The following is an 18,052-nucleotide window of genomic DNA, read 5'->3' as shown; positions in this document are numbered from 1 at the left end:
TCCTTTACCTCATTCCGCCCCTCCCACCCTTGCTACGCTTCCCAGAGAAGCAGCCACAGTATTCCCACATGCACAGCGCAGCCCCCAATGCCACCAACTGGCAGCAACCCCCAGCAGCCTCTACCAACCGTCCCAGGCTGGAAAAACCTCCGTTCCCAGAAGCCGCTGGCTCATTTAAGCTCAAGCATCCTGCTGGCTCCTTGGTGAGAAATGGAGCATTTCACAGCAGGAGGAGCGGGCAGGGGCAGAGAAACAGGCTCTCAGGGAACAGAAGCTCCACTGGTGTGAACGAGCTGCCTGGCTGCTGCTGGTGTGAGCCTGAACACACACACCAGTCATAATCTGGAATTGTACAAGGTCCAGACTGGAAGGGCAGCCCCCTGTTGAGTGCACAAGACCTTTGGGGCCAGAGGTAGAGCACAGACTCGCTGTCCCAGGGAAGTGATGGAAAAATCTTGTATGATGGCTGGTGTGTAAACAGATGTTGCTCATAGAAAATATCTCAAAACCTTCACTCCGAAGCTTTAGCTGTGCAGTCTGTGAGGAAACCCACCGGCTTCAGCAGAACTCACTATGAGATGAGTCACTCACTTGATGCTGAGCAGGCAGATCTACAGCTTCACCAGACCAGGGGCTGGGCATCAATTAACACTGCTGTCCTAAACGTACTGCCCATAATCACCAACACACACAGAGGACCCATTTCCTAAAAATACTGCTGCTAAGCTGCTTATTTCCATTCTCCCTCCACTATTTCAGTTTGTAAATACTACTGGGGAGGGTGTGAGTTCCAGGGAAACAATTAAACGCCTGATTACTTAAGGGGCTGGGTATTTTGTTTGTTCCCATTTATGGGCAGCTGCATTAAATTTTTTTACAAATAGAAATTTGTCACTGGTGCCCGGACTGCAAGCTGCTCCCATTCGATCAACCACTCCATGTATGAACACTCACAACATCATGAGCCTTTTCCACCACCGCTAATCTGTAGGATTTCTGGTTTGCTTGCAATTCTCCTGCCTCTGCTGTTATCTTTTCCTTTCTGTCTGTTGGTTTACCTTCGATATCCTAGGTGTGCACTGAGGCTGCACACCGCCGTGGCACAGAGCGATACCTGAGCCAGCTAGCTTAAATAACGAACCCGAGAAGCGCCAGTAACATGAATCAACAACAAGGTTAATTAGCCGAGCTTCAGGCTGCACCCATTATAGCCAGCTAAAAGCATTACACCCACTTGTGTAAACTTGGCTGGCAAACAGTGCCAGCGCCTGCAGGCTGTGGCATGGCCATCAGCTAAATCCTAAATCGTAACAACTCAGCGCAGGCTTTAGTCACCCAGAGCTCACAAAGCAGTGGCCCTTGGACCGTCAGAAATTCACGCTGCAGCATCAGGAGACAGGAGCAATAACGGTACCTGACAACAACCGACATTTCTAGTCTTTGCACTGTACTGGACACAGGCATTTCATTGGGAAACAATAGCGCTCTTTGTCGTAGCGCAGCACAAGACTGAAGACAATGCTATTTTGCTTGCAACCGTGCTTCTCCCTGCCCTGGGAAAAAGCTATTGAATTCCATCTCTTACAGCTCGTGGAGTATATTGTCACTGAATAGATCAGTGACAGCACATTTTTGCCACATTAACATTAATGACTCAACCTATGTGTGAAACAACTCTAGATTTTTGAGAACCAAGCACAGCTTCAGAGAGCTGAATGAAGATGCACTGTAGCATCTAAACAGCAGATACTGGTACAGCTAAAATCCAAATTGGGCCCCAGGGAAGCAGAGCACCCAAAGGGGAACAGAGTTGTCTTCGTTACTGCAAAGACAGTTTGATCCTAGAGAAGTGATCAAAACTGGAAGTTTCTCATTTTCTTCCACAAAGCATTTGTCTTCTTCATTTGGAGCAACTCACTGAACTACATTCATCCGCTCTGTAACTCCAGAGCACACTGGCATAAAAAGGCTGTCTTCAGGACATGGCAAGAGATTCCTTTTCTTACCATCATGTAACTGGCACGCAAGTGTTGTGATCTTCTGTGTAATTATCATCAGCGGACTATAACAAAGACAGAAAAAACAGTTACATGTCTTGTAATACCAGTTCTTCCCGACCTCCTTACTGAATGCCTTTACCCCTTTAAAAGGCATCACTGTATTAGCAACAAGTGGAAAACATCCAATTAAAACTGAAGGAGGAACTCAGGCATAAGACAATTGCCTGGGTTCAAAACAACACCACAGTAACTTGCACTGGAATTTTTAATTGGTAAGCGCGCACAAAGCCTTATTTTGTGTCTCCCCATCCTGCAGCGGTGCAAATTGTAATTCAGAAGCAATCACACCCTAGGAAACACCAGCCCCTGCAGCCCGCCAGGCTTCCTTTCGGGCAAAGGCCAAATTCAAGCTCCACGTGATGCAACCCAGAGTACAGCAACGCTCCGTAATAGAACCTTGGCTCCTGTTGCTGTTACTCTCCTGTTGTTCATCTCCCCAGCGCCCTAAAAAAAAGTCAGCCCTGCAGATACACATGCCTATTTCCCCGCATGAACAGCCCTACCAATTCGGACTGCATGCAATTATCAGCGTAGGTGTCAGCACAGCAGTTTCCCACTAGCTGCTTGGCCATGCAAGTGCCTGCGGACAGCCTGCCCGAGGTGTACCATCCAGCTGGGAGTGTCTGGGGTCAGGAGCCTCGCAAAAACGTGTGCTAGCTGCACCTGAGCCACACTCACAGGCTACAAGCACCCAGCAGCTTTGGTGCAGCCAAAGCAGCCGCGCAGGAACAGCTGCTGCATTCAGCAGTTCAGCAGGCTGCTTACACTGCCCGCATCCACTGTCGCAGAGCTGCTCAGCACTGCAGGCAAGCGCGAGCTGCTGCAGCTAAGGGATAGGAGAAGGCGGCAAAATTCAGCTTGGTGGCACCAGGAGCTGGTTCCCATGAGGATAAAGGACACAGCCAGGAGCATTCAGAAGAAGGAAGATGAGGGGAAAACCATGGGGACAACTAACCAGTCCCCCACTGCAGGGGCTGGAGGGGTAACTCATCCATACGCAGCTTCTACGGGCTGTGGAGCCCCAAACACAAAACCCAGCGCTGAACATCTGGCATCTGGAAGGACCCACGGTCGGCAAAGCGAGGGATGAGCACCTGCTAAACGCTGCCTGCCCCCACGTCCCCGCTGCTGGGGACAGCAGCACAGGGTGCCCAGAGCCCACACTGCCTACGAGACCTTCACAACGCCATGGCCAGGCGGCCGTCACGGGCGGTGAGAGTACACCACTGTTTTAAAAAGCATGAAGAGTGGCGAGTATATGTAAAACCAGTTCTGTGGAATATATTGGTCTCTGCCAAGGATTAATACAACAGACTGTTGCTCAGCTTGGTGATAAATCACCAACACAAACCGCACAGAGGTTTCTCCTTGAGCACAGATGATGTCTTCAACATGGAAATTCAAACCTGAATTTGTGTATGTGCAATTTACAGAGCAATTTACCAATATATGGAACTTTTTAAAGATATGTAGATGAATATTATGTATATTTAGATGAATATTATGGCTATTTATTTTAATTATAATATATTTTCTGGAATTCCATTAAATAAAAAAAGCTGAAGGCTTTGTTTTAGTTTGAGGACTGTATTTTCCCCACCCATTCCTCAAGGGAAGGAGAAAAAAAAAGCAAAAGTTACATTCAATGATATCTCTGTCTAAGATAACACCAAATATTCGTGTTCTGCGGAGATTTTCAAGAGGTTCTGAATCATCCTCAGCTAAATGGACCTACTGTTTACAATCAAATGTAAACTCGATGGCTAAGATAAACTGCAATCTACTTATCCCACTATGATAAACCAAACTGATTTTCAAGATAATTCGTTTACTGAGCATGGTAAACACAAGAATACTGGAAAAAGACATTTTTTCATCATAAGTGGTCTTTTTTTTTTCTTTCTTTTTTTTTTTTTAAATACTAAATACGGCTGGTCTTTTCCGAGAGTCCACAGGTAATTCTGCATGGGTAATTTGCATTTTCCATCCCAAAACAGAGAACATATGATATCAGCCAATTTCTTAATCAGAAACTATTTTTATTGTTTCAGCAGCTTCTGTGTGAAATGTCAGTAAAAAAGCTTGCTCGTAAAATCCAAAACAAGCTTAAATATACGCAGATCAGGAATAGAACCGAAACACCAGGTTTGTACAGCAGCTCTCCTTGGGTCACTAGAGCATTGATGGCAGCTGCGGAATGGACTAATTCAGCAATGACTTTTCACCCTTCAGACAACTCCAATATTGTGAAAGCGTCATTCTAATTTTTATTCCAATTCAACTTTCAAGAAAAGCTATTTGTAAGCTGTTTTCACCATTACCTTCAACACCCTATTTCTCAAAGTAGATTTTCCCATTCAGACAAAATCTAGCTTTGCTTTCAAAGATACCTAAATCCCGATCCTTTAAGCATATGAAAAAGCAGGGCTTTTTAATCCTGAAGAGATAGAGGCTGTCAGTGAACCAGCAGTTCTACTCCAATAAACACAGATTTTTATTTTGTCAGTGTTTGACCTTTTAGCTTTACGGGTGAACACTAACACTTGTTTCAAACTGGTTCAATTTGTTGCATATGTTTCTTATGGCAAGCGCTTCATGCCAATATTGAACACGGTAACTTTACACCTCAGGCTCAGAGCCAAACCCGTATGCCTGTAAGAGCCTACGTTTAGACACTTGTCTTAGAAAATTGGGCCCCCCACTGTAAGCCAGAGAGAACCAAAATGCAAACAATCCTGATGTGCTGAGGAGCTGAGGGAAGCAGAAGCACAGCCTGCACTGAAGTCGTACAATGTATAAACACGGGGGAGAGAGAGGTTTTCTTCATCTATATTGGGAATTCATCAGCTCATTGACAGCACGCTGTAACCCGGCAGAGTAAGTCAGCCTTTAGTGCACTTTAATCAGAAAAGACAGTTTGCCTCCCTCAAACCCCAGCTGCAAAGGAGCCAAGTGGGCGCAAAAGAGATGCTGCTGACACCGCCGGTGGGAGGAAGACCCACAAAGTGTACTTGAGATACCTTCAGTCTTCAATCCCGCCACCATCGTATTACACGTTTATGTATCTCTTCCATACCCTACACAAAATCTCTTCCATACCCTACTCAGTATCTCCTCCACACCCTACTCAATCTCTCTTCCATACCCTATTCAATCTCTCTTCCACACCTGACTCAGGAAGATGGAAACCTGCTGTACAGTGGCAACGGTATGACACTCTAATCTTTCACAAGACCAGTATCAGGTATTATTAAATGCCTCACAGAAAGGGTAAGCAAGGTTTCGGGTGAACAGGGAGCATCTTCCTCCCCGCTCAGCTGTCCACTGTCCCCCCACTGACTTGATCCCACAGGAGGACCAAGCCTTCGCCACAAGAAAGGGCAGAGCGCAACAGAGCTATGGCAGTGCCAGAGCTCTCCCTTCTTCTGGCACCCCTTTGGGGTGTGGAGACCCCCCCACTTCCACACACATGCACCTGTCCCACTGCTCCCTGGGGACTTTCTAACCCCTCCTCATCACACAACAAGTCTAAGACTGTTTTTGTTTCTTCAGAATGAAAATAGTCCTTTCCCCCAGATTTGCAGAGCAATGCACGAGGATGTAAGTCTTGAAATAACATTGAAAATTAGATAAGAAAAATATATTTAATTTAGCGGGGAAAAATAACATAATCATTTCCTAAATACACACGTGACTTTTGATTATTAAAACTTGGCAATGCCAGAGTATTGAATCAGCATGTCTATTCACCCTTTCAGGCAAGCTCTGATTTTAAACAGCAATAAAATGCTGAGCAAGTTAATACATAAAACAAAGCATCATATCACGTATAGTCAATTGGTTCTAACATGGTAATATTTTAAACCTTAGACTCTACTGGACAAAGTCAGTAGTGCTACAAACAAGAAGGAAAGTTAATGAAACGATAAAACTTCCAATAACCCTTCTTTCTCCCAAATTTTGAGAGATGCACAGGTTATCGGAGTGGGGCAAATCACTAGGTTGCATTGAAAAAGAAAATCTACCTACTACACTTGCATTTACAGATGAAGAGTGAAGACCTACCCCGGGGAAGGAAGCGTTTGAAATAAAGCACATTTAAAAAGCCTGAACAATGAACTCCATTGTACTTCAACACCTTCCGATCACTTTGCAGCCACGTGCAAAGCGCTGATTCCACACCCTCTCCTCTTCACCTATCCTGCTAAGCACCACAGTTACAAACCAGCACAGTTTTTCATTTACACGTGGTGTGACTTCCCCCCAGCTCCATGTTTTATATATTGGCTAAGGGTTTACTCTCAGGTTGTAGCTGTATTGTACCTCCTACGCAAAAAACATAGTGGCCAACTTTTAATAAAAAAAATAATATAATAATCATCAATAACTTGTCCCAGGGAGTCAGTATAAAATAGGAAATTTCAACAAATAAAATAAATTTAAAAAACCTGTCTTTACCCTATATTAGATGCCTTGAAAGATAAACATAAGACAAAGATGCAACAGTTTTCACAGAATGCTCAATAGAGGGTTTTACCCCAAATTAAACCTTCCAAATGAAAACATGCCAGTTAATGTTTTTTAAACATTATTTTTAAGATAAAGAGATAAAAAAAAAAAAATTAAATGTGGCTTGCCCCACTGTAATAAATTTGCCCAGCAGCACAGGCCAGTGGAACTAAAGCTGTTAGTGTCTGTTTGCAGGCTATTGTGCGGATCCTCCCTGTATCCCAGGCTGGCTTCTGCACCGAGCCAGCTCCGATGCTGGCGAGAGACGAGACATTTGCCGAGCAGAGCCTGCCTGACCTTAGGTAATCCCGCGGAGGAGTCTGGCACCCGCTTACTAGAAATAGTTTCCACTGACCTGATTTCACTAAGCGAGGAGGTGGAGTCAAAAGGCTTATTGCCGACAAGACTCCAAACCAGCAAGCATTTATTTCAGGTTTATCTCTTCAGCCCTGAAACCCCGACGAGAAGTTCACCCGGTCACCCTCTGCTATGACATCAACGGTGCTGCTGAGGGCATCACCAAGCCAGACACCACAACGGCTTCACTGGCAGTGGGCTTTTACTTCTGCTTTCCACAGCAAAATGAAGAAGTGCTGAAGCACACCGAGGTACAACACCGCTCTGAACACATTCGTGCCTCTAAAGCAACTTCAAATTTGCTTCATGGTGAAAGCTCCCGAACAGCACTGCCGACACCCTCACGATCAAAGCATTTTACTTCACTTCTGAGGAAGCATCCTGGGATGCACTAGATATGTGGAACTCTCTAGTAGCAACTGCCTGCTTGAATTTTGGCTAATTCCCACATTGCGAAAATCTTGCAGGGCTTCTGTGTAAGTGATCTCCGCACAGTTTCCAGCAGACAGACGGCCAGCGGAGCAGCCAAGCAGCGAGTGGGCACAGCAAACAGCCTGGGCCCCCTTAACCATCCTGCACCTACGCTGCTCTGCTGCCTCTGGGGACTCGCTGCGGACCAAAGTCACCCGGAGCTGCTGGAACACACACTGCAACAACATGTTGCACTCCATATATTTAAAAGACAAGAAAATAAAAACAACCAACTGAACCCACAGGTCCAGTTAGTATTTCTGCACATTTTATTATGGTAACAGAGCAGATCTGTGTTTGTTTCCATCAGTAAAAGTATTTCCTTTGTGAAAAACAGCTGTTGGACCTTTGTTCCTTTCTTTTATGGTTGATAATAAGCCACTGAGAGGGGAAAAACCAGCCACAAAGCACTAACCACCCCACAAAAATTCACTGCCTGGAGTGACACTTGTTGCTGAAGCATCTGCCTATATGGCCTCTCGAGAGGGCTCCTGCAAGGACCATCCCTCTCCAAGCGGATTGCTGAGAACGCTGCTGCTGATCTGCAGTTGGGATAGAGAGAACACATAAAGGTGTCCGTCCTTTCTGCAGGGTGATGTCCACCCAAACACTCCTGTAAGAGGTTCAGATTTGACATCTGCAGGGACGAAAACTGCTCAAGTCTCCCTCTCCCTATGACCACCAGAAGACTGAAAGCAATGCCAGGGCACAAGGTGGTTGTCACAAACCCAGTTCCTTTTCCGTCAGGAATGGCACCAAGAAACTCACATATGCAGGATCACTCCCTGACATTCACCAAATGAGCTGCAATATTAGGAAATTTTGCTGAGACACTGCAAGAATTCAAAGAGGAAACCAAAAAGCCCTATGGTCTTAAATCAGCAAAGGATTAAAGCAGACACAATTTGATACAGACGAGGAGCTCCGCTGAATTCCATCCAGATGTTCATATGCATGTGGCATTTGCTCATGTAGCTTGCTAGATTGAAACCATATCTATTGCTAGTTTCCAAAAGTCAAGAACCTTTGGTTTATTTTAAACTAATTTTTCCCTAAAGCCATAATATTACTATACTTAGTCTGAGCCTGCAATACAAAAAACAAAAAAACACAAACAAAAAACCAAACACAAGACAAACTGTATGTTAGTATTACCATTTTTATAAAGTTGTATAGAAACCAGGCAACTTACCAGCATAATCCTCTTAGCATAAAGAAGAAATAAGAGAGAGAAAAAGAGAGATAAAGAGTTAGGACTTAGTTTTCCCAGGTACAATGTATAAATGCCATGGCAAACCAAGCAAAATAAAATATGCACGTCTCTCAAAGATTGACTTGAATTAAGGGGGAAAGCACAGCGTTGCAGTATTTTACAATTAGTGTTCAAAAATGAATAGCTTTCTTTGAGGAACTAGTCAAGAGAAAATTCCTAAACTATGTCACCACATTTTTGTGAAATAATATAAATGAAAGAACTTTGATAAAAATCTATGTATTTTTAATATTATTTTCTTTAAATGTAATGTGTAGCAAACTGGAACTGTTTTTCATTAAAACCTGGCATGTAGTTTAAAAAAAAAAACCACCAAACATGAAAATGGAGATTTCACCGAAGTACTATGCATTATATAAAATCCTCTTAAATCAAGAAATTGCTGCAAGCAGCTTGAGTACAGTTTTGATGTGGAAGTCAGTAACGAAACCCACCCTTTGCATGAGTTAGAGTAATTAACTAGTCACCAGCACGGAACAAGTGTCCTTAACACTGAAGTGACGAGTCACAGTTTCATCTTCCATTTTCCAGTTTGCTTAAGACATGACTCCAAAGTTACTTACTCTCTCCACCTCTACCTGCGTTTTACAAGCTGTGTTCTCAAAACAGGGAGACTCCAAGCAAATGGCACAACCATCTATTACTAAAGAACCAACCAAAGGCATCTGCAAGCACGCATGAAAAGGGTTATGCATGCAAGCTGTTAGGTGCACAAAGCAGGTCAAGAGAGCAAACGAGGTATGCCAGCTTGCAGCACCAACACTGGGAAACACTCCTGCAACGTCTGGCTCGTCACTGTAGGGAACTGACATGGCAAGCTGATGGCACCAGGACCAGTAACGTGCCTATTTGATGTGGATTAAAACATCCCCTTTGCATTCGGTTATCACCAGAGACTTAGGGGATACCAAACACAAGTCAGCAGATAACAGGCTTTTTGCTCCTTCTAAGATTCCCTGAAATGCAGTATTTTGCCTTCTCAGCACATATCCCCGGGCACACTGGCCCAAAAGGGTGGGAGGCTGGAGGGAGATGGGCATCACTCCGTGGATTCTGTCTTGGTTGTTTCTGAAGTCCTGAGGGAGAACGTCGAGGCCATCCCTCTGGCCAGGAGCCTGTTTCAATGCTTCCCTATTACCACATGCAAGAGATGAGGAACCATCAAACACGGGAAAAGGAGCAACAGGAGGTTCAGCTGCTGCTCATACATGGAAAAAATGTGATCAGGGAGGATATTTTGTCTCTCTGGGTCATCACATCTGTTTAGGCATGTGCACGAAGCCTCCGTGGGCACATAGCGATTACAGCTGAAGAAAAGGGGTTTTAAGACAGATTTATGATGCTGACCTGGCTTTTAGCACTTTGGATTGCAAGTTTTTATTAATACCACTACAATATTTTTATTTACTCTTAGCTTTTAAAATATGCCGTGAAGATGTAGTTCATATTCATACTACATTTGGCAGTTCTTTACTACCTGGTAGTTTGATGTTTGACGGAATTTTAGAAATTGTTTTATATCCTGAAGCATCAGAACAAAATCAAATAACAGATTCAGTTCAGGTATTAGTCTTTCAGTACCATTTTTATCCTCAAGCTCGTCATTAGATAAGACTAGCTCCTTTCTCATCAAAAGAGCAGAAAAATGCTACCTAGTCCATAATACAAACAACCACCACTCCTCTTCTCCTCCCCCCAAGTCTCTGCTGGATCTGTATTTCGTGCCTTCGGAGACAGCCAGCTAACACACTCACTCAGCACATCCAGGAGAGCTCGCTCACGTTTCTGTCTCACACACACAGAGCCACAGCATTCTGATCCCATTCACCGGCTTTTTGGTATGTCATGCTCTTTCAGAATGTGCTTTTGTGTATTAAAAGAACTGCAGGAAAAAATGATAGAACTAAACGGATCTCAATGAGCGAGTTCCCATTTCTGCCCCCTGCTCGAATAAAAAACCCTCAAAAGTCTCAGAGGAGCTTTCCCCCTATCTCCTGAAATTTCACTAAATGCTTAAACCCACCAGCTCACACAGAGACACATACACACAGGCAGCAAAAACCTCGATGCCTACAAGAAGACAGAGGCCTGGAAGAGGCATCTACAATTTACTGTGCTGGTTTACAGAAATGTTTCATAGTACGTCCCTAATTTCTCTGTATTCAGATGTTCAATTAAGCGAGTGGAATACAGATTAGCACACTGTTTTTAAATCATGCAAAAGCATCCCCTCCTCTCATAAACAACATATACAGGGTTAGCTGTCTGTACTTTTGCAAAGCATCCTCTACTGCTTCAACAAAACCAGAGATACATGAAAAATGCTGCTCCACAGAATGCAGGGCATGTAAAAAGTTGTGCTATTTTAACAGCAGCAGCAGCCACAAGCTGGCCCCGTGAGAGAACCCATATGACTGGCACTGACAGCAAAAGCTGATCTAATGTCCCTCTGCCCAGGCTACCCACCTCCCAGCTCCCCCCACCACTCACCCCTCCCGCCGGCTGGAGTGCCCAGCGTGGGAAACACCTTCCCAGCTGGGGCAGCATCATCAGTCAGAACCAGGGAAAGGGTGACCCGGAGCCACCAGCTGTGCCTAGGAAGGCGGGAGGAGGGCAGCCCACCAGGGACCAGAGCACCCACTGTGCCGCTCACCAGGGCTGTAAGCACCCCTCCAGCTCCAGAGAGCCACTGTGCCCACCCACCCACTCCCAGGCTGCCCTAGAAAAGCAAGCTCTACCTTCCCAACTAGATAGTGCCTAGCAAGAAAACAGCAGAAACAATGAGTCAATGCAAAAATCTTGCAGTGTTTATTCCTTCCTTAAAAAAAAAAAAAAAAAGGCTTAAAGGAAACAAAATTGCAGGTGCTCCACAGATAACACGCAAAATTATTCTTAAAACGTACTGAATTCAACTAATATTAATTGACACAGGACCCAGCTTGCAGACTCACTCACCCGGAAAAATCTGTAGTGAGAATACCGTAATGAAATATGTATATTCGGCTTATGTGGCACAACGTGAGGTATCCCATAGCTACGACAAAGGAGTACCTAAAAACATAACACACAGAACACATCGTTACCAACACAAGTACCAACAAGAACTAGAATCCCTCAAATTGGGATCGAGCTTGTTTAGGAATGGAGTTGGATTTTTGCAAATTAGGTTCTTCACAAGTCTGAAGCTATGTTACACAATCTGGCAGAAATTTTCAGAGAGGACTGATGACTTTGTGTGTCCAGCTGAAACGTTACGGGGTGTCTCCTCACCCTGGGGATGGGGGGCAAGAAAAGAAATAGGATCACTTCAAGTTGGGCGTTTCAGTTTCAGAGGTCCCACCCTCACATAATACTTCGAAATTTCTGACTCAAGTATTTGAAGCCAGATGATATTGTATGTGTGTTGCTGAAGTTATCCACTGCCTCTTTCATCTGTAAATGTTCCTTATTTACATGTACAACTCCTTCTCAGATCTACCAGAAAGCAAATATTTCAGGTTGAAGATATTTTCTCTCTTCTGATTTTGTGTAAAGGCAGATAATGACACCTGACCTGATTTTTTCATCTCTGCATGCTGAAACACACCACCTTCCAGAAGGATCACCGAACACTGAGGTTGGAAAGGACTTCCCAGCTCATCGAGTCCAACAGAAGAAGCATTCCTGACGTGGAGTGTGACAAATTCACACTCTGCTTTTCAAGATGACCACAAAATTCTGTTGGGCAGGACAGTAGTGTGACTCTTGCTAAGCTGAAGGGTCTGAGGACTGGATGTGTTGAGTCTCGGGGCGGGGGGGGGGGGGGGGGGGGGGGGGGACGACAGACGCAGCCTTTCATCACTAACTTCTCCCCGTATTTACCTGAGCAAGAAAAAGAGGATACTGGGGAGGTAAGAAGCAGATGGATATTTCGAAAGTGGCTGACAGACAAAGCAAACTGGACAGTGCAATGGAGAGCTGGGACACCAGAATGGAAGACTCGCATCATGTGGACAGACCAGGACCAGGTCTACTGGTGCCCCCTGCATTAGCAGTTAGCCACGTAGGGAAGAAGATGCAAAGACCCACAGACTACATGTCTACAAATGACAACATGATGACAAAGGAGGCTGCACGTCCTGCACACCCAGCGGAGCTGAGCCACGGGGGGTCAGGCAGGCTGGTAAGGGTCCCCCCAGAGCCATGGGAGGATTGGTCACGGTGGGAAACTAAAAGTGAAATCAGATAAGAGGAACAGTCAGCAGATGCCTGAAAATGAGCCAGGCTTTTGTCACATCATGGCTGGCTTTAAAAGAAATGAGTTTTAACTCCGGGGGGACTAATAAACTGCAGTGTGAGTGACAGTGATGGATTGCAAGGCAGGCTGCAGGTCACGCGGCCCGCAGCAAACAGCTGGATGAAAGGCAGACTAAGGGGAGACGACAGCTTCTTTAGGAGATTCAGAGCAGAATTGAACTTATTTTATCTGAGTCAGGCATCCAGTCCAGCCTCAGTGAGGTCCTTGAGCTCCTTCTCATCAATGGAGAATGGCAAGCACCCCTACAAAGGCAAGTCACCCAGCTCAGACATGGAACGGTGATAGACGGGATGAAGCACCTAAAATAAGCCTCAGTGCTTAAGTGTAAAGCACCTAGACTGAAAGGGAGGCGAGCAGGGAGAGAGATACAGAACTGCTGCTGCAGCTGGGAGCATTTCTGGTGCCAGATTAATTTGTCTATTTATAGGCCTTGAAGGCTGGCAGCCTCACCAGAGAGCAAACTAGCAGAAAATAACCAGGGAAAGGAGTGCACAGGTTAAACTATGTAGTTTATTTCATTTGTTTGCTTCCACTCGCATTTTGGGGGGGGGGAAAAAAGCCAAGTCTTGGAGCCCCACTATGAAGGATCCCATGCTCTTACAGAGCCCCCTCACCCCACAAACTGGTCCAGCCCTTAAACTGGCATTTTTCAAGCTTATTCTCAAGCAGCTTGAATACACCGTTATTTTGCCAAAATTAATAATGTGTATGTACTTTGAGTCATGCTGCTAAGGCTAGTGGAATACAGTAGAAAAGTCCTCACACAATCCTCCCAGCCCTCCCTCCTAAGGCTTTCTGGCACGTTGCGTTGCCATTTTACATTGACTCAAATTTGTATAGGACTATCTCGCAGCAGTGGGCGACACTGCCTGAACCAGCTTAATTTGCATTGCAGTATACAGATATTTTTTCCATTGTGACTAATTGGCTGAACAGCGAGAAGTGAGGAAGTTTCCTGCTGAAACCGTGCCCGTTTCCCTGCCACCACCTCAGCTTGTCTAGGAAGGTACAAGCACGGGATGATTCCTTCTCTGATCTACAACCAGTAAGCCCTACATTTCCCCCAAGTGATGTGCAGGGAAAACAACCAGGAGACATGTAATACACTTTTTTTCTTTTTCAGCACCTTTTCCTTCTGGTCTCTGGATGACATTTCTTTCATAAACATTGTCCAATTACTTTTTTTTTTTTTTTTTTTTTTAAACTACTAATTACCTCTGGACTTCCAGGCTTTGCACTCTGTGAGGGGGTGGAAAAAACCTCCTTGCTTAATACCCATCTTGCTGGTGCAAGATGCCAGTGACTGCTACAGACAAGCCTGTTGCTTATGGTTCACATTTCAAAACAATCCTAGAGAAAACCTGAGCGATGGTTCCCATTTGGATATCAGAGAGGGGTCGTCCCAGGAGTGATAAAGAAGAAGGGGAGATGACTAACTGAGCATCAGCCCCTCAGAGAGCCCTGGCCCTGAAGACAAGCGAAGACAGGGTTTCTGTACCCCAGCCCAGCCTGATGTGGGGGTGAGCATTCAGCAGCACCGACAGAAACAGGCACATGGCACAGAGACAGAAATCACCTGCACACCCCCAAACCCAACCACAGTGTTACCCACGTGCTGCGAAGGAGCCCAACACAAAAGAAGTGGGAAGAACTGCCAGCTCATCCTTCTAGCCTGCTATAAAGAAGCAGTTTTACAAATCAGAATTCCTGTTTGTGCGGATCGATGGGAAGCAAACGCCTCTCACCTACACAATTTTAAAAACTCCAGGTGCTGAACTCTATTGGAGAGCACGGTACCCACAGGAGAAGGCTCCATGCCTGAGCGGAGCTCCTCCACAGGAGCTTCCTCTTAGGCAGTGGAAGAAGCAGATATAACTGCTGGTGTAGTTTTCATTTTCACATGAAAGCACTTCTTGTCTTTTGCCCAGGACGGCACTGGTATGATAAAGCACTTTAGGAGTCTTAGGTGCTTTCCTTCCTCTAAGTCATTTGTACAGGGACAAGAAAGATCCCATGGTAGAGAACTTCTCATGATGATGCCATAAGCTTCTGCTTCAAAGCAATGACATTTCTGGTACTTTCTACTTTTTCAAGCTCAAAGCCCAGTACCAAATGCAAGACTTAATTTTGTAGATGACTAAGTTAAGCTTGCAACAGTGACCTTACTTGAACTACCTAACTCAAGAATAAGTGGAAAATACCTAAAGGCCAAACAGCAAGGGGGAAAACACATTAAAAAGGATTACCAAAAGTGATCCTCAAGGACACAAGACCAAGGAGAATATGACTTCATTATGTTTAAGAAACCAGAGGTTTGGGCATAAATTAGTAAGCCTGCAAAAGCCAACTTCTGAGGCCAGCAATTTTGTAGGGAAATGCAATATGTCAATGCAAAAACCACAGATTGAGAATACAGCTGCTTCTGTAACCGAATGAACAAAGCCCCTGCAAGCAACTGGGAAAGAAAAGCAGGCAAGAAGAGAAGGTGGTCTTAAGGAGCGCTCATGCTTCTCCATGAAAGGAGAGAAGCTGTCAGAGAGGCAGCTCCAGACTTGCAGCCACATCAGCTCACCTGTGGATGTTGGGAATACTCGCCATATTCATAATGCCATAGTTCATCATCACCAGGACAAAAAGATGAATGGAATACCTTGAAGACAACAAAGTGAGCATTTAGATAATTTCTACGTGACCTGGAAGGGCTGGCAGTTCTGAGCAAGGGAGTATTTTTCCATGCAAATGACATAAATGCAATGTCACATCAGGGTACCAGTAAACATGGTTTATCACAATGACATCTTTATAGCCTGAATATCCAACATAGATTAATACTTATTGACAAGATATCGTCAATGCGTTTCACTGGGAGAGAGAGCAGCCTGGCTCAAAGGGTGCATCCAAACTGGGCACATCTTCTCCCAAAGAGACATATTCACAGCAGACTGGTGTGGCTTTAACTTCCAGAAAAAACATCACAGATTAAATACTCCACTTACAAATACTTCCATGGCTCATTTTACTTTCAGGGTTTGGGATGGTTATGCTGGTTAGGAATTTGGGTTTTGTTTTGTTTTTTTTTTTAGGATAACATAGAAGGAGTCTTAAGACTACAAAGATGTAATCCAGAAAAGCTGATGTAAAGTTTAGAAATGTTTTTACCCAACCTTGTCTACATGGTGACTAAATACTCACCACCCAAAGCAGAAGACAGCAAAGTATATTCCAAAGAGGGTGGCAAATGCATGGCGAACAGCGGAGCTGGCGTGACTGGGACCCAAGTAAATACGAAACCAAAACGCAGCCAAAAGGGCAAACAGTTGACAGGCTACAAAATTGATCTGTAAAAGAGAAACAAAACAAAAAAGGGTTGTGATTCTTGAAGAAGGAGGGAAAGGAGTCTCTCCATGCTCAGAACAATAAAAAGTGGAGCCAGGAAAAGTGGGGGGAAAGCGAGAGCAACGGATCTTTTGATTCTGAGCATTCTCACTTGTGAGCCCAAACAGGACCTTCCTCGGCCAGCGACAGAGGAGTTAAAGGAGCATGTGGCCACCCAAACCCTCAGCCAAGAGGAGGAGCGGTTCCATCAGGGCAGGCCGGCCAGACCTGCTGCAGGGAATGTCACCCCCTCCTTGTCCTCTGCCCGGCAGGCAGTGCCCGGGAGCAGACTGGAACTCTGACGCACTGTCCCAGGGCCCTGCTTTCTCCCCAAAACAACCCCCAAAACAAGGGCAAAATCAACAATCCTGGTGTGACGCTGTTTCCCAAGCAATAACCAGACAGCCACCTCAGCTGTCATCCTCCACTCCACGGCACCCTCCATGCAGGCCTGACGAGTTCCCATTTTTTTGCAGTTTCAGAGCGCAATGAAAGCCACTTTGCCCTACCATCATGCAGACAGCTAAAGGAAAATGCTTCCAACTGTTCTTTGGCTACTGCGTGTCTCTATAGAGGATGGGAAGTGGTCTGGCCCCATCGCAAAGAGGTGGCAATCGCGGTAGGAGCCCAAGAGAGGTATACGTGGAGGGCAAGCAGTCCATGACTAGAGGGTACTTGCATCAGACAAAAGGACAAGCAACTGCTTCAGTGCCCTCAAAGCAAAACCAACACCAAGCTGCCTTCTTCAAGTCACCTTCTCTTTGACAGCAAAAGTCCCAGAAGTCAGTGGAACAACAGAGCTCAGCAGCTGTCTCTAACAAAGCAATACAGCATTAGGATACATCATCCATAAATCCAGCCTGGACCCTAGACAGCTGGAGTTTAATTCATTTATTCAGCTGCAGTCCCTCTTTTTAAAAAAAAAAATAAAATAAAATGACCCTGAGCTCTCCAGCAGCAAGTCATCCTAGACTGAGCAAAACTAAATAGGCTGCAACATTTAAGCAATCACCTGGATTAGAGGATTACCCAAAGCCATCAGTCCAGGACAGGATGATATATCTCACTCGGAAATGCTCTGACATGCTGGCTGTCCAGAGGTGGTTGGATCCAGCCAGGCTTCTTGTCAAAAACATTTACAATGTGTTTAACAAGACACTACAGTCCCAAACTGCTTTTATTCCAGTGGACTATATCCAGCATGGCGCTGCTCAAGCAAAGGCTTTTATTAAAGGTTTGTTTGCTGCATTGCTGCAGTTCCTTTATTTCAGTGACGCAGGCAGCCATGCAATAGAATAATGCAATAAATCAAATACTTAGATATGCTGAAATTTAATTCTTTGGAGTAGAGCCAATATCAATTTATTTCTTGTTCATGTTAGCATTTATAACAGACGCTATCATCGAACTATACCCAAAAGCAAGTAATTCTTATTTTCCACACAAGATTTAAAAATAAGAGAATAAAATTGTGCTGGTCTCACAAAACCCAGGTGCTGTAGTGCAAATCCCAAACTCATCTGGACTATTACCATACAGATACGCTAAAACCAACTCCTCCCTGCCCTCCTCCCACAGCCAGAGGTACTGCAGAAATGGCTGAAGAGGGGACATCCCCTGCAAGGCTGCTCCGACTGCACCCTTTCTAAGCAAGTTCCCAAGACCAATGGATGCCAGCTCATCCAGGACAATTCCGTGAAGCTCAATCCC

The 18,052-nt window shown here is 45.0% G+C and overlaps 1 protein-coding gene across 5 annotated transcripts in view; it reads right to left on the bottom strand.

Annotated features, from left to right (window-relative positions):
- Positions 1–18,052, bottom strand: part of MBOAT1 (membrane bound O-acyltransferase domain containing 1) — a 58,121-nt gene that overhangs the window by 17,418 nt on the left and 22,651 nt on the right. For 2 of the 5 annotated variants that reach the window (XM_040587937.1, XM_040587932.1), the window contains exons 2-6: positions 16,160–16,305; positions 15,540–15,617; positions 11,626–11,721; positions 8,590–8,601; positions 2,007–2,062 (exon numbers count right to left, since the gene is read on the bottom strand). In XM_040587937.1, coding sequence (XP_040443871.1) covers positions 2,007–2,062; positions 8,590–8,601; positions 11,626–11,721; positions 15,540–15,617; positions 16,160–16,305 — 388 coding nt within the window. The remainder of the gene's footprint in view (positions 1–2,006; positions 2,063–8,589; positions 8,602–11,625; positions 11,722–15,539; positions 15,618–16,159; positions 16,306–18,052) is intronic. The other 3 variants (XM_040587935.1, XM_040587933.1, XM_040587936.1) reach the window with 3 other exon arrangements.

The sequence above is a fragment of the Falco naumanni genome, chromosome 3 (genome assembly GCF_017639655.2).
Source record: "Falco naumanni isolate bFalNau1 chromosome 3, bFalNau1.pat, whole genome shotgun sequence".
Classification (NCBI taxonomy): domain Eukaryota; kingdom Metazoa; phylum Chordata; class Aves; order Falconiformes; family Falconidae; genus Falco; species Falco naumanni.
This window is presented reverse-complemented; position numbering and strand designations above follow the sequence as displayed.